This window comes from Podarcis tiliguerta (genome assembly GCF_965153285.1).
Source record: "Podarcis tiliguerta genome assembly, chromosome: 3".
In the NCBI taxonomy this organism is placed as follows: Eukaryota; Metazoa; Chordata; class Lepidosauria; order Squamata; family Lacertidae; genus Podarcis; species Podarcis tiliguerta.
In genome coordinates, this window is record NC_139536.1 from 74,601,473 (window position 1) to 74,617,720 (window position 16,248).

General features: G+C 42.9%; 1 protein-coding gene across 2 annotated transcripts; it reads left to right on the plus strand.

The window, feature by feature from the left end:
- Positions 1 to 10,485: 10,485 nt before the first annotated feature.
- On the plus strand, positions 10,486 to 15,079 carry NDUFAF4 (NADH:ubiquinone oxidoreductase complex assembly factor 4). 2 transcript variants are annotated; one of them, XM_083434349.1, is made up of 3 exons: positions 10,486 to 10,647; positions 11,927 to 12,024; positions 14,029 to 15,079. In XM_083434349.1, exons 1-3 carry the CDS (start codon positions 10,530 to 10,532, stop codon positions 14,320 to 14,322), a joined length of 510 nt encoding a protein of 169 aa, XP_083290475.1. In that variant the 5' UTR covers positions 10,486 to 10,529; the 3' UTR covers positions 14,323 to 15,079. The 2 variants fall into 2 exon arrangements, with proteins under 2 accessions (XP_083290475.1, XP_083290474.1); XM_083434348.1 differs by having other exon boundaries at positions 10,487 to 10,647; positions 11,918 to 12,024; positions 14,029 to 14,728.
- The last annotated feature ends 1,169 nt before the right edge of the window (positions 15,080 to 16,248 follow it).

Genomic DNA, 16,248 nt, shown 5'->3' on the forward strand with positions numbered 1-16,248 from the left:
CAGTGCACCATCTGGAAAAGTTAGAATGTAGCATGCCTCCCCTATCCAAAACTGAAATAGCCTTAAGCCAGTGTAAATTACTTACCCCAGCATACATCTCTGCTTACTCTGGGGTGACAAAAAGCCCTGCTAGTGTGAGTTACATCAAGTATAAAGGGAAAAGAGAGGACGAGGAGTGAGTGTATTGGGGCAGGAAGAAGGATAAACAATCCTCCAATTTCGCTATACAATATTCTAACTATTTTCATTTACTGGTCAGAGTTCATTGGCCACAGAGTAACTTACACCACCCCAAATGCCTGTGTATTTATAATTCACTCTGTATGAGTCAATGGGAAGGCACAAAATGAAGGCTGATATTTTGTGCTCCTGCACACACACATGAAACCGCCTGGCCAGGAGCAGTTAGGACATAACTTAACATGCACAGGAGATACCCCAGCATATCTGCCTGAATAGCATTGCTCTTACCATTGTTCTCCATAAGAACACAGTTCAGTACACCAGAGGGTTAACTCATGGTTCTCTGGAAGTTGCTAGACTCTAATGTCCATCAACTCCAGCCAATATGGCCAGAAGTCAGGGATGATGGGAGTTATAGCCCAGCAACATAGGTAAAGGTAAAGGGACCCCTGACCATTAGGTCCAGTCGTGACCGTCTCTGGGATTGCGGCACTCATCTCGCTTTATTGGCTGAGGGAGCTGGTGTACAGCTTCCGGGTCATGTGGCCAGCATGACTAAGCCCCTTCTGGTGAACCAGAGCAGCGCACGGAAACGCCATTTACCTTCCCGCCGGAGCGGTACCTATTTATCTACTTGCACTTTAACGTGCTTTTGAACTGCTAGGTTGGCAGGAGCTGGCACCAAACAACAGGAGCTCATCCCATCACGGGGATTCAAACCGCTGACCTTCTGACCGGCAAGTCCTAGGCTCTGTGGTTTAACCCACAGTAACATATGGAGGGCCAAAGATTCCCCTTCCCCGCCCTAGGCTGTGTTCAGGATTGCAGTCCAAAATTTGCATTTTCATGAACTGTTTCACAGCCTGTCATCACTAGAATTCACAACTTTCAAACTGCTACTTCCTCTTTTAAGAGCTCTGGAAGTTGAGCGCTGTTTGTTTTTATACCAAGTAAACCAAAATAAGAGTGAGCATCTGGGGAAGAGGAAGACAATCACGATTATTTTTGATATGGGGGAGGAGGGCAATTCTGCTTCTTGTTTTTTGTAGTATTGATTGTGAAGAATCAAGAAACCAACAAATTAGAAAAACAATAGAAGTCTTTTTAAGATGGATAAGAAATAACAAATACATAGCAACATCAGGGTCTGTGTGTGTGTGTGTGTGTGTGTGTGTGTGTGTGTAGGAGCTAGTTCATACAGCCATTTCTTTCTTTTGTGAAAAGTAACCACAGATTAATTTGGTTGTGAATAGAGACCATCATGGATGAACTAATACAGACAGAACTTCATATGCACAAACACAAACTATGTTTATGAAGATGGATGGTACTTTTTAATTTATTAAGTGATAATATATTGTATGTATCTTTTTTCTTTTTTATCTTTATCTTTTATTTTTTTTTTGTCTTTTCTTTTTTTTACTATGTTTATCTACTGAAAATAATAAATATTATTTGAAAAAAACAAAAACAAAAACACAGGAGCCTTCAGTGAGACATACTGGTTATGTGATAGCATGACTCCTTAATAATTTACAGCTTTTGCTGATCCTCCAGTTCTGAATATGTTTTATTTAATACGAAACTTGATACCACTTAAACCAATGAGTAGGAATCACTGTTTCAAAAAATAGCAGCCAACCTCCTGAAAGGATTGCCTTTGCCTCTTTTGCTTCACATTGTTAGCCAGACATACACAAGACCCACCCAATGTTATTGCACATTTTATGTCTCCTGCCACTGCCCCTCCAAATCCTTGGCTTTCCTGTAATTTATTTTTTTAAAGTATTTTTTATTAAAGATTTATTGGTTTACAAAAGTATGTGCAATGTCTCTTTTTTCAAGTTACATTTTCTACAGTTCAGTTTCATTTGTTGCAACATTAGTGTTACATTAGGAAGAAAAGGGGGGAAGAGGTGGAGGGAGCCATGGTGGGTGGGGTTGGGTGGCGATGTTTCTATTTTACTTAATGTATGTGTGGGGTTTTGTGTCAGCGTCGTTTGTGTAGGTTCTCTTTGCTATTTGCTTGTGTTCCTTTGGTGGTGAGAGAATTTGGGGTTGGCCTAGGGTGAGGTTGCTTGTTTGTGATTGGCTGTGGTGAACTTTGTTTTCATGAGTGAGTGGGGTGGGTGGGTGCTTTGAATTAGGTTACTCATATTGATTCATATGCTTTTGGCGAATTCTTGTCATTGTCTTCTTGGGCTGTGTATGTGATGAAGGGGAGCCATACCAGGGTGAAGGCATCTTCATCTGTTTGTCCCCGTGTCAGTTTCAGTTTATTGGTTATGTTTCCCATACTATTACCACTGGTCCATGCTTACTCCTGACAGGTCTCTCCAGTGTCTGGTTATGATGTTTCCGGTTGCTGAAAGTAGGTGGGTTATGAGTTCTTTGTGATGTAAGTGGGCATTATCGTCTTGGAAGATGTTTAGTAGAGCCAATTCTGGGGCGATTTCTAATACAGTGGTACCTCGGGTTAAGAACTTAATTCATTCCGGAGGTCCGTTCTTAACCTGAAACTATTCTTAACCTGAAGCACCACTTTAGCTAATGGGGCCTCCCGCAGCCGCCATGTGATTTCTGTTCTCATCCTGAAGCAAACTTCTTAATCCGAGGTACTATTTCTGGGTTAGGGGAGCCTGTAACCTGAAGCGTCTATAACCCGAGGTACCACTGTACTTCCTTAGTTATTTTACATATTTCTGGTATGGCTGTTGTCCAGAATAGTTGGATTTTGGGGCATTCCCACCGTTGAGCAGAGAAGGTCTGCAGGGGGCTTCTCCTGTTTGCTTGAACACCAGTAGAACACTTTGTTCAATTGGAGGGTCATGCTTTATCTGTGTCTCCAATCACACCAAGGGTTCTGTCTGCATTCAGATGAACATGAGGAGATGTCCTCTACAGATATTTTCCATGGCCAGGGACTGAGTGCACAGAGCAACATAGGAGTGGATATTGCATGCACACCCTTGCCCATGGATACAAAATGTGTGTGTCCAGACACACACCTTATGGCAGATCCTGCCCTGCGTGAGGAGTCTCTAGAATGTACCCTTGTATTTAGAAAGCCATAAGCAGGCATAGGCAAATTTGGCCCTCCAGATGTTTTCGGACTACAACTCCCATCATCCCTGACCACTGGTCCTGTTAGCTAGGAATGATGGGAGTTGTAGTCCCAAAACATCTGGAGGGCCTAGTTTGCCTATGCCTGGCCATAAGCTTCTGGTAACAATGGACAGTAGGCTCCCCTGTATAGCTGTCTCCCAGCTAAGGAGTTTTTGCAGGTGAGAATTAGACACACAGAAATATTTATGTACCAGGAACAACCTGCTGAGACAAAATCAAGTTCAATTACATCACTTCACTAGCAAGGTATGAATCCTGTTACAGAACAAAAACTTAAGGTGAGTAGAATAGCTGTTTATACTCTGTGACCTTGAACAAGGAATGCTTGGGATACATTTTAAAATAGCAAACCTTGGCTTCCTGATGAAAGAATGGCTAGAATCAGAGATACAAACCTAACATCTGCTATAAGCAAGGTCAACAAGCTGTAGAGCAAATAAACTAAAATATTTGGCTCACTGCCGCGCCAAATACATCACACAAACAAATACATTAGTTATCACTTACAATATGGGAATATAAAATTGTTGCAATTTTCAGAATGCTGTATTTTGTTTCAAAATCTGTCTTTCAAAATGGTAACTCTTTGTATGATGTTTGAAACAATTATTTTTGCTTTGAAGTAATTTTGATTGTTAGCTCTTTTATTGTATTAATCGGCAACTAATTTAGGGAATGAAACAAATCAATCATGTAATGTTTTGACTATGTATCTAAAGAGCTAAAAGGCATGTCGCTAGTATTAGTTTGAGGGTTGTTTGAAAACCCTCTGCTTGTGTGAAATAAATCTGGTAAGCCACAATAATTATGAGCCTTGTGTTATCCCATGCTATGATTTTTTTATATTCGCTGTGCAACAATGTACACTGGGTTTTGTTAGGTGTAGGAAATTCTCTTATTTATGTAAACTACTTAGAGGTTGTTGCCTTCTATTCAGTTGTTTATAAATTTTGTTAGAATAAATTTCAGTTGATTTCCACATTGAATTTGAGGCAATCAATAACTGTGCAGCCTAGATGTGCAAGAGAATTTGTGACTAAGATACTATTTGTGACTAAGAATTAAGACTAATACATAATAATCCATTTAACTCCTCCTTTCCTCTGCTCTTCACTAATAGTAGCCATTCCATCTGGTTACAATAGAGGGACAGATTGAAACAGAGCCTGCTCCATGTACCATTTAAAATACTACTCACAGGGCTTTTTTCAGGGGGAACTCACTGGAACTCAGTTCCATCACCTCTCAGGTGGGCGCCATTGCCTTTCTAAGAGAACAAAGGAGGTGCTCGTGGTGAGTTTCAGCACCTGTTTATCTGGAAAAGAACATTCCCTACTTCATTTGGTTCCTCCTCTTCCTGAACTGTTCCCACTCAGGAAGGTCATTGCTAGAACTCTGTGACTTTAATAAATGGTGACTGACAGCACAATCCTAGCCATGCCTACACACCAGAAGTAAATCCTTTTGAATTCAATGAGGCTTACGCCCAGGTATGTAGGATAGGATTGCAACCTGAGTTTGCTTGTTACAACCTCATCCCTTTCTCCTTTTCTGTCAAGTCTTTTATATTTAAAAACCTGCTGGCAGGTGCTGTCAATAGCGATCTTATAGAAGCTACCCTGGCCATGTTTCAATTAACAGTAATTTGGAAATATTTGGGGAAAGTAGCACACTAAATAGCTTTTAAAAGTAAACATGTATGGGGTCTATGAGAATTTGGAAGAGCCAAAAGATAAGACAGTGTTGACATTTATTTCATTTAAGAGCTCTCGGCTTCAGATAGCTATGGTTCTTTCCATAAGGATAAGAGCCAAAGCAGTTTCACCCTCAAGCTGTGGATACAAACAGAAAAGAGTTTCTTTCAGATTGAATCTAGTTCAGGAGGTGGGAAATTGTACATCAACATGACCCCTCTACTGCAATGTCAGTAGTCCCAGAGGGTTTTTGTTGTTGTTGCTAGCACCATTGTCTATTTTGTGCTTAAAATGGCACTTAATGAATTACATCACCTAGTCAGTTAAAGCTTGCAGCTCTAGAAACAGCAAATGAATAATACAAAATGTGAAGTTCATTTTGGTTTTCAGAAACAGCTGTATTTGTGTATTTTTCATTACAGAGTTGGTGTGCTCCTTTCTGTACCATTGGTTATATTAGAATAAGTAATTAAAAACAGATCTGAGTAGGAAAATGTGATTGATAAAAATAACAATATCTGTCTGGATGTATGATATGCAGATTTTATTTCCTAAATGAATTAATAATACATTATTTAGAGATGGATCAGAACTATTAAAAATGCATCTGAGGCAAATGAATAGATAGATACCAGGTAGTGAGCACTATTAAAATAATTGCTTTAAGAGCCATGCATAAAAGTAACATTGGGACTGACAGATTTTATGCCACAATTGCTTTATACCAGTGCTAGCATGCCCAAAAGTGCAAGTAGATAAATAGGTACCGCTCCAGCCAGAAGGTAAACGGTGTTTCCATGCACTGCTCTGGTTTTGGTGTTCTGTTGCACCAGAAGTGGCTTAGCCATGTTGGCCACATGACCCAGAAAAACTGTCTGCAGACAAATGCTGGCTCCTTCGGCCTGTAAAATGAAATGAGCGCCGCAACCCCAGAGTCGCCTGCGACTAGACTTAACTGTCAGGGGTCCTTTACCTTTACCTTAGCAGCTGTAGTAATGGGACAGCATGAGTTGCTATTGTGAAAGCTGATAATATTCTATACGTTTATATGTTCATTTCAATAAATGAAACCACAGCCAGACTGTGGCTGCTTTTTGCCTTAATGGGGAAACCTTTGACCATTGGTGGACTCTCTGCCACTAGCGGGTGGCATGGTGGCAGCACTCAGCTGGTCTCCAGTCAATCACAGTGCTGCTGCTTACCAAGATGTAGAAGAGGAGGGGCAAGGCAGTGGTGAGGGCAGCACCGTGCAAATGCACTGGCAGAGCCAAACCAGTACATTTGCACTGCGCCAATCTTTCAACCGCCTTGCCCCTCCCCCTCTGCCTTTTGGTAAACAAGAGTGGTGCAACCATATGGAGGTCAAGGGAGCACTGTCCTCTGCTGCTCTGCGCATGTGTTTAGACTCAAAGCTGATTCTCCTGCACATCTACAAAGTGTGCTGTTTTATTTGCACCCTGAATCATTGATGTGCTACTACATAAATGCATTTGAAGTCTTCTGATACAAAAATATTCATTCCTGAAATTTCTACTCCGTCGACATATCTGCAGTGACAGGCTGAGTTCCATGCTGAGATGAACAGCACACCATTAAAGTCCTATCAGCTGTGAAGTCAACAGAGAGTTAGTTGTGAGCTTGGATTGCACATCAGTTTCAGCAGTTCTGATCTACCTGTGAAATGAAGTCCTCAGGGAATCATTCTGTGAATTTCCTGTATCTTTTGAGAAATCAGTGTCTGTTCAGCAATGAAACCATTTGCCTGAGTAGACTTTTTTCCTGCAACAATATACTGTTCTGTTTTACTCACTTAGGCAGCAGTTCTGTGCACACTTATGTGGCAGTGAACTCATGGGACTTACCTCTGGAAGATCACATTCTTTTAACTGGAGATATTTGATACTAAATTTGGGGCTACTTGCATACAGAACATGTGTTCTGCCATTGAGTTATAGGCCCCTATCCTTTTGGGATTCCCCCCTCTTTCTCTGTTAAAGGTAAAGGGACCCTTGACTGTTAGGTCCAGTCACGGATGACTCTGGGGTTGCAGCGCTCATCTTGCTTTATTGGCCGAGGGAGCCAGCGTACAGCTTCCGGGTCTGTGGCCAGCATGACTAAGCCGCTTCTGGTGAAGCAGAGCAGTGCACGGAAACGCCATTTACCTTCCTGCCGGAGTGGTACCTATTTATCTCCTTGTACTTTGATGTGCTTTCAAACCGCTAGTTAGTCTTATGTAGTCTCTTGAAGTATAGCTCTAATTGTGAACACACACATATATATTCATATGATCCTGCTGCCTATATAATGCCAAGCCATTCATCTCTCTATCCTGATTGGCAGACGTTTTTGAGGTTCCCAAGCAAAAATGTTTCTCTGTATAACTAGGCCTTTAACTGATTAACATTCTATGGCTTTTTAATATTTGTGGGAAGAGGGTTATTGATTTATTTTCATTCTAGTTTTATTATGTACTGCATGTTCTCATTTTGATTTTTGTGAACCGCCCTGTAATCTTTGGATAAAGGGCAGTATACAAATTAAATCAATCAATCAATAATAATAATAATAATAATAATAATAATAATAATCTTTTGCACCCCTGCTAACAAGAGCCCTTTTAACTGGCTTAAACTTGGACTTGTACCTAGGGTTTTTTGTATGCAAAGCATGAACTCTACAATTAAGCTATAGCTTCTTTCATTGCGACCCAGCTGGTTCATCTGCACAAGGAATGATCTGAAAGTCCCTGTGGCATGTAAGCATACTTGGAATGATGGATTAATCATTCTGGTCTCATCAGAGAACATTCCACTGATTACCATGGATCCTGAATGCAGTTGCAGATCAATGATTTCCTAACACAAGAATGAAATGATGGGGGGGGGGGGATGAAATAAAAATATGTGTTGAGGAGTCTGAGAGCTAAGAGTATATACAGCACATCTTCCTAAAGACTACAGTCCTGACATGGGATCTACAATGCAGGAACCAGCAACAAACATCCCTGACAGATGGCAGCCCAGTCTCTCCTTAAATAATAATAAGCAGTTGATTACGATCCTTTCTAAGATATGTGACACTTGAAATCTCCACAATGGGGCATAATATAACTAGCCTTTAAAGTAAAAGAGGAATAAAACTACAGCATTTGAATGTATTCTTATGAAGCTATGGTGGTAAATGCCAGAATATAGCTGGCTTGTTGCCTGTAAAACATAAGCAGAAAGCTGGTCATTTTTGATAAGTTGTTGTGTCAGTCTATTCACATGGGACAGATGGCCTCCGGCAGATTCCAAGGCCAAGTTATATAACCATGCATCTATAAAGAAAGTAACTGTTCTCTTTGAGGAACGGTCCACGTGGGAAACCTCCAGCGGCAAGAGGGAAGTTGGCTGGAGAATAAGAAATGAGTGTGTAGCACTCAGCTGCCTCAATGGCAGTTAGATGCTCAAGGCTATATGTTAGTACAACAGCAGCCTATTGCATATGAAGTGATATCGGAAGTCATTGTGTTTTCTGGGAATTCAGTTAAGCGCAGCAACCTTGGAAATAATGTCTCTGGCCACAGCCCAACTACTCATAATGAAATTCTCTGCATATATAAACCACCGGTATATAGCAAGGGTTTAGCTGCCTATTCAGATCACTGATCAGGGATGCTGTGCTTTGCACACTTAACTACTGAATGAGTGTGGGGCTTACTTCTGAGCAAACATGCATAGGATCATGGCTCTGTACAAAACGGCCATAACCGTTTGAACGGGCAGAATGATGTCGTCTCAGGTAGCAGGTGCTGAGGTGCTATTCACCTTGAGCCCCGCCCCAAACCATTCCTTCCCATCGATGGACAAAGCAATGTGTGTCCCATGGCCTTACCTGCAGCCCTAAACTAGCCTGCTGCCATCAGGTACAGGGGAGGACACTCTTTTCACTAGGGCTGAAGAATCAGCTGTCAATCCAGTCAACTTCTCTACAGGAAACTGCCTTTGGCAGCTGAAAGTCTTAGACTGCCAGCCCTGTGTACAATCTGTGTTGTTGTTGTTGTTGTTTAGTCGTTCAGTCGTGTCCGACTCTTCGTGACCCCATGGACCAGAGCACGCCAGGCACGCCAATCTGTGTTAGGAGAACCCAATCTGTATTAGGGGTGGGCATGCTGCTGGACTCTCCACTTTAGTGAGTCTATTGCTTTAATGATAGAAAACAGCATAGAAAGAATCCTATTCATATTAATTGCAGTTGAGGGGGAATGGTCCTTCAGATCAGGACCATGGTGCTGTTGGGGAAAAAGGCTCACTTACACAATATGGTACTATACATTTATTTATTTATTTATTTATTTATTTGCAACTCGCCTCGTGGGCATTTGCGTATGTTTTCATCCTATATATGCCTCCTCAAAAATAAGTCTCATTGAGCAGGTGTGGACTAGGACCTGACTCAACCATGAAGCTTATTGGGCAACCTGTCAGTCTCAGCTAAACAGTGGTGGTGCAGTGGTTAGAGTTCTAGACTAGGTACTGGCAGACATGAAGTCTGTTGGGTGACCTTGGGCCAATTACTCTCCTTCAGCCAAACCTACCTCGCAGGCAGTGTTTGAAACTCCCATCATTCTAGATGCATTTTGCAACAGGGAATTTCATTAGCGCAAGCATTTTCTGAGCTCTGGGTGCAGTACTGTGCCTAAGCTTTCAGATTAGAACTGCAGAGTTGAAGGAAAGGAGGGCTTTTTTCTGCCTGCCCACTTTCTGAAGACTGGAGAAGAGATCCTCTTAAGAATATAAGGGGGGTGGACAGGGGATGCATGGCTTTGTTTTTTGCAGTGTTGAGATGAGGACTAGACCATGTGAAAAATGGACTTAAGATTTTAGCTGCAGGTCATTCATTTTCGGCTTTGTATTCTTGTTATTAAAAAAGCACGCCTAGATGTTCCACTGTTAATAATAATAATAATAATAATGTTTATTTATACCCCGCCCTCCCCAGCCAAGGCCGGGCTCAGAGCAGCTTACAAGCAATAATAAAAACAAGTTGAATGATTACAACTTAAAAACAAAATTAAAATACAACATTAAAATACTGAAACATTAAAATATTAAAATGTAGCCTCCAAAATGTTGCGCCCATAACCTAGGTTTAAGGTGCCGTTTAGCTCCTAGCTTTCATATCTGAGTTTCTAACACTGCTGTTATAGTTATATCTTGTTTTTCGATATAGTTTTGTTGGGGAGGGGGAGAACCTCATTTAGCTATGTATTTTTATTGTTTTTTTATTGATTAAGGGGGGACAGCTGCCTCTCCCTTGGGTAAGTCTATGTCCACACGTCCTTCCACTGAGTGCAAAGCAAACTGCAACTGCATCGCCCGATCGATGCGCCCGGCTGCCGGTCTACCCAGAGCTCCCGGCGGCGCCACCCCGGCCTCCCGCCCGCCATGGGGCGCCCTGTTTCTCCCTGCTTCTCGGCGCGCATGCCCGAATAGGACGCGTCTCCGCCTCGCTTTCGGAAGTGGGAGGCGGCAGTGCGCCGGGATGATGGGCGCCAGGGTGACCCGCGTGTTCAGCAAGTTCAACCTGGAGAGCCGAGCCCACCGGGAAATCGCCAAAGCCAAGCCCGCGCCAGCCCCGCGGCACCCGCAGCCTGCAGACCGTGAGTTAGCCAAGGCGCGGCGCGCACAACCGCTCCGCTTAAGCAAGGGGGCTGGGTGCCTGAGCCGCCCTGTGGCGCCTTTGCTCGGCTGCTCGGACCATTTGCAGCAAAAGGGAATCCTTTTCTGTGCTGGGGGCCTTTCTTGCAAGGGGCGCAGACGCAGCGCCCAAGGAAGGGCCCTGGTGACATTGGGAGCGCCGTCTCTCGCGCTCTGGACATTTGGAAGTGACTTGCGCGCGCGGTCCTTTGCCCTCCCAGCTGTATTCCCGCGGCCTACCGGCCTGATTTGCAAGCTGGGAGCTGTAGTCTCCCTGGACTGGTGGAGGAAACCAGCAGGGTGTTTTTTAAAATGTTTGCCAGCCTACAATTCCCATCAGCCCCAGCCGCCACGGCCAGCGATCGGGGAGTGATGGGAGCTGTAGTGCATGAACGTTTGCAGAGCCGCGTGTTCCCTGGGAGGCAACTGGGAGCGCCAATGTAGACATCTGTCAAGTGTTTTGCTGGGTTTCTTAACCATCTGTTATTCGAAGCTTTGCCCACTCCCTCCTGATTTCTGTTCATCATGAACTTAAATTAAAACAACGGGGGTGCAGATCAAATATTTGCCGGTTTTGCGATGAATCCTGTTAAGATAGGGAAGGAAGGAATTTCTGGTCCGCTATCAGTAATTTATTTTATTCCATTTTTAACACGGCGAACTCTTAGTGTTTATGAGAGTATCTGTGGGTACTAGCTTACTTAGCCAGGATGCATGCCCTCTTCCTGAGAGCCCCTTAAAACAGTAAATTGTGATTGCAGAGGATGCCTCCCTATTTGCCAGTGTGGGATAGTGGATAGAGTGTCAGACTGATGAAATCCAGGTTCATATCCCCACCTAGCATGAATATATGGTTCTTCAGATGCTGTTGGCCTATTCAGTGTGGCCAATGTCCAGGGATTATTGGAGTTGTAGTCTTGACAATCACATGTTCCTCACCCTTACTGTAAACAGTAGAACACTGGCCTGGATGAACTGTTAATAATCTTGCGCATTAGTGAGAAAACGGGGGAGAGAGAAATGGTAGCTTCAAAGCTAGTGCCAAAGCATTTTTCCTGAAGTGTACAGGAATATATACATGTGTGTGTTGTGAAAGTAGGTGTGTATTAATTCAGGCGTATCCTTACATGCATTATGAACTACTCTCCTGAGGGTTGTAATATTTTGCTTAAGCTGGGGTGGAAGGGAATTGAAATATATAACTTTAGAATGTGTTCTGTAATCTCTCCTTAGACTCCTTAGACACCGACAGATTCCAAGAAGAGATTAAGAGAAAAGATGACCACCTTCACACATTATTAAAGGAAGTCTATGTTGAGTCCAAAGATCCAGTTATGCATGTGAGTCAGGTTATCTTGGAATATGCAGGTGCCAGTTAAGCACTTTAACACACCAGTGACAAGCATAGTCATAGTTTTTGTCCATGTAATGTTAGGTCTCATTTTGCTCTCTTGGATTGTGTGTGTACATATTTTAATCTCATTATCAATGCAGACAAATTATAATTATTATATAAATGGGGGAATCACATTTGCATCTGTCTAGATCAGGGGTCAGCAAGGTTTATCTTGCCTGGGCCGGATTAGTCCCATGGAGATTTTTCCATGGGCAGGATCACGCGCCCGCCCGTGATTTTCAGTGTCTGCCAATGCGCAGACATGGTTTTCGGCGCTGTGGAAGCGAGTCCCCGCACCGCGCTGTGCCAGTTTAGTGCAGCATACAAATGGGCAGCTCGGTTTGGGGGTAGCTCGTGCACCAGTCGAATGACCTCCGCAGGTGGCTTCCGGCCCATGGGCCTTAGGTTGCTGACCTCTGATCTAGATATATTCCATGGGCCTCCTGAATAGCTCCCTGTTTTACTTAATATGCTATTACTTGTGTTTTACAGTTCCCTTCGCCATTCATTTTGGTGTTCCTTAAAAAAAAAATCTTATATGCTAAGCCCAGGTATAAACCAGATATTATTTAATATTCTCCAGTGCATTTTAGGATAGAAAGATAGAGCAGAATCCTGTGCTATTTCCATGGGGAAAAGGTACTCTGGTTCTGGATTTTCTGGTTTGCAATGATACACTTAATGATACAATACCAATTGAGTTTAATGGGCCTTATTTTTGATTTAATATGCATAAGATGGAACTGTCAATATGCCATAGTTCCTAGATGAATCTGTCTGAGATTTCTCAGGCTGCAATCCCAAACATACTTAATAGGAAGGACTTAATTGCAAGTGAGCATGTTTAGGTAATGGGTGAGTATCACAATCCTGTACACGTTTATTCAGTGGCAAGTCATTCTGTGTTCAGTAGGGTTTACTGACCCAAGTGTGTATTGGTTGGAAGGCTGGGGCTTGCATGTGAAATGAGAAATTGTGCGGAGAAAGGAATCCCATGCCTTTAGGCTTATTTTAATACTGTAGTGTGCTTAGTGGGAATAATATTTTTTCAGGATCTGTAGTGAAGATAGGGAAAGAGTGACCTCCAAAGTTGGTGGGCTCCAGCTCCATAAATCCAAGCCAGCATGGGCAATGGTCAGGGATTATGATAACTGTGGTCCCTCCAGATGTTATTGGGCCACAGGTTGGTTAGCCACCCCTGGTTGAGACTGACAGGCAACCACTCTGCAGGGTTTCAGGCAGAACTCATTCGCAGTCTCTGCCATTCTACCTGGGATAATCAGTAAAAACCATATCCTCTGTCACAGCATTTTTTTTATAACAGTGTAGTGGGGTAGGAGAGCTGAAAATAATGCAAATATATTTCACATCTGGCAACCAATGCAGCCCTTGGGTTTCAGATAGTCCATGGGTAGACGAGTCTAAAAAGCCCAGGACACAAATTTTCATGGCCCTCATTAACCAGGAGTAATGTTATTTAGCATTAACTCTGGAAGTGTATCCTCGATTCTGACCAAACTAAGCCTCCTAGAGCAAAACGTCTCCTATGAGCTAACAGAATCCTGAGCAGCCATTGAAAGCTATTAAAATCTGAAGAAAACTCCTTTCTGCCTGGCCCATGAAGGTCATCAAATCAGGCACCAGGCAAGCCAAACAGAGAAGGTTAATTCCTCAATTAAGTCCCGCTTTCAGAAAAGAAATGGGTTTAGAATGTTTTAGTTACATTCTGTTGAAAGGGGGAGTGTTAAAAGGCAGGGGTAGGCCACGTGGGGCCTTCCAGACATGGACTGCAGCTCTCATTAGCCCCAGCCAGCATTGCCAGTGGCCAGGGATGATGGGAGTTGTAGTCCAAAGTTCCCATGTTGCCTACCCCTACCTTAATGGATGGAGCACGTGTAGCTTGTACACTAAAACCTAACTATTTTTAATATAATTTCCTCTGCTCTAGGTGAAAAACAAAGGAGAAAGCCTTCCTTCTAAGCGCGAGGAACGCAGACTTACAAAAGTAGGCAATCTTGGTCCCCTGGATATTCAGTCTGTTCCTAGAGGCAAAGTCGCCATAGTTGAAGTCTTGACCCTTCTCCATAATCATCTCCACTCTCCGGAAACCTGGACTGCAGAGAAAATAGCAAAGGAATACTCATTAGAATTGAAGGATGTGACTGATCTCTTAGCATTCTTCATCCCATTTGCGGTGGAGATCTTTCCTCCTCAAGACAAAAAGCAGCTAAAGCCTAGATAAGAATGTCTGCCAAATCTTGACTGACCAAGCTGGTGTCTTCTTAATACTTCACATCTGATTCCCTCTCCACACATACACGCACACAACACCTATAAACTGTGTCTTATTTAAACGGTAACTGCCTTTTCTCTCACTGTTGCATTCATGAACCATCCAGGGCATGCCGTTGTGAAGTAGGAGGCAAAATATCAACAAAATCTGCAAATACACCCTAAGAATTCAAAAATCGGAAAATGTTGGCTGCGTGGGAGGTCATCTTTTCTGAAGCAGTTGTCTGTTATGCAGACCCCAGACAACAAAAATGCATTTTATCTGGATCTGATCTTCTTTGGTCTGAGCTCTGCAGAATGTCTTGCCCTCATCGCATTCTGTAAATAGTTATAATTAAAGCAAAGCAGAGTTACAATGTGTTTATCTTCTGAGAAATGAGTGTGTGTCTAGTTCCTGTGTCTGGTCAAAAGGGGAGGGGCAAAAGAGCAAATGGGGGAAATTGAGTTAGGGTAGGCATTCTTTTAATTTTGGCTTAATTACGGAAGTTAGAAACAAATGGTTTTGGAACCAAAAACAATTTTGCTATGTGTTACTGGCTTACTGGCTGTAATTCTTTGTATGGAAGCTCTTGATAGCTGCTGCTGCCTTTTTGTCTTTGAATTCATGCCTTTTTATTATTGGCCACATACCCATGAAGAGCTGTATTGTCTGAACTTCTGTATTTTGTTCTAAGCTGTACTGGAAATCTATATTGATTCAGATGGAATTGCATGAGTTCCTGTTTTGTTGCCTGGCTCTGTTTCCTTTGTTTGGCTGTGGGTTACTAAGTATATTTAATATGCACCAGAAAATTGACCCTAAAATGACCAGCAGCCTTCCCTATGCATAATTTTCCTTTAGATGCTAAAAAAATGACATGCCCCCTGGACCTTTTCACAATTGCCTTATAAAAAAAGTAAAAGGAATACCAACAGCTTCATCTTGGGAAGGGCCCTCTTCTGCAAAAGTATTAAAGGTAGAGGAAGCCTATGTTCTATATGGCGTTTACTTGTAAGTAAACATCATGGTTCCCAGCCTGGGCATTTTCATTGGTTTTACCTCTCCTTTATGAATGTGTCTCAACGATGCAGTGGTACCTCGGGTTAAGTACTTAATTCGTTCCGGAGGTCCGTTCTTAACCTGAAACTGTTCTTAACCTGAAGCACCACTTTAGCTAATGGGGCCTTCCGCTGCCCTCGTGCGATTTCTGTTCTCATCCTGAAGCAAAGTTCTTAACCTGAGGTACTATTTCTGGGTTAGTGGAGTCTGTAACCTGAAGCATATGTAACCTGAAGCGTATGTAACCCGAGGTACCACTGTACCACTCATATTGAGAATTTCAAGGCTGTTGAAGAGGAAAGGAGATTTATGCTTCAGAGGAGACAGGAGTAAAGGCAACTATAAAATGGGACAGGGGAAAGGAATGGGTGTTAGAGTGGAACAGCAGCTGTTGCAATATGGTAAGAACTGAAGAGGTAGGTTAAAAGACAGTGAAATAGGCAAGGGGAGAAAGAAGCCCAGAATCCTACTGGCCAATGGCAGGGTATTTTGAAATGTGACCGTTAGCCTATAAGAAGAGTGGGGAACCCATTGTTCTTTAGAAGAATCTGGCCCAGCTAATGGTCAGGTATGATGGAAGTTGTGGTCCAGTAACATCTGGAAGCGCTACCAAGTTCCCTATCCCTGGAGTTTGGGCTGAGAGAGTTTCTCAAGAAGGTGGGCTTGCACGGGTAATGTTAAAGCCCTCAAGTTATGTGGGAGAGTCCCAACACAGCTCCTTCACACAGTTTGGTTGCACTGTGGGCTTCTCCCACATGACTTTTGTGACATAGGCAAGAAGCAAAGGCTACAGCAACTTGAAGTGTCACAAATCTTTAGTTTAGAAGAAGCCCTAAG

Coding starts and splice junctions, on each gene's coding strand:
- NDUFAF4 (XM_083434348.1), top strand. CDS start 10,530: ATGATGGGCGCCAGGGTGACCCGCGTGTTCAGCAAGTTCAACCTGGAG. Junction 10,648..11,917: donor GCACCCGCAGCCTGCAGACC/GTGAGTTAGCCA, acceptor ATCTCTCCTTAG/ACTCCTTAGACACCGACAGA. Junction 12,025..14,028: donor CCAAAGATCCAGTTATGCAT/GTGAGTCAGGTT, acceptor CCTCTGCTCTAG/GTGAAAAACAAAGGAGAAAG.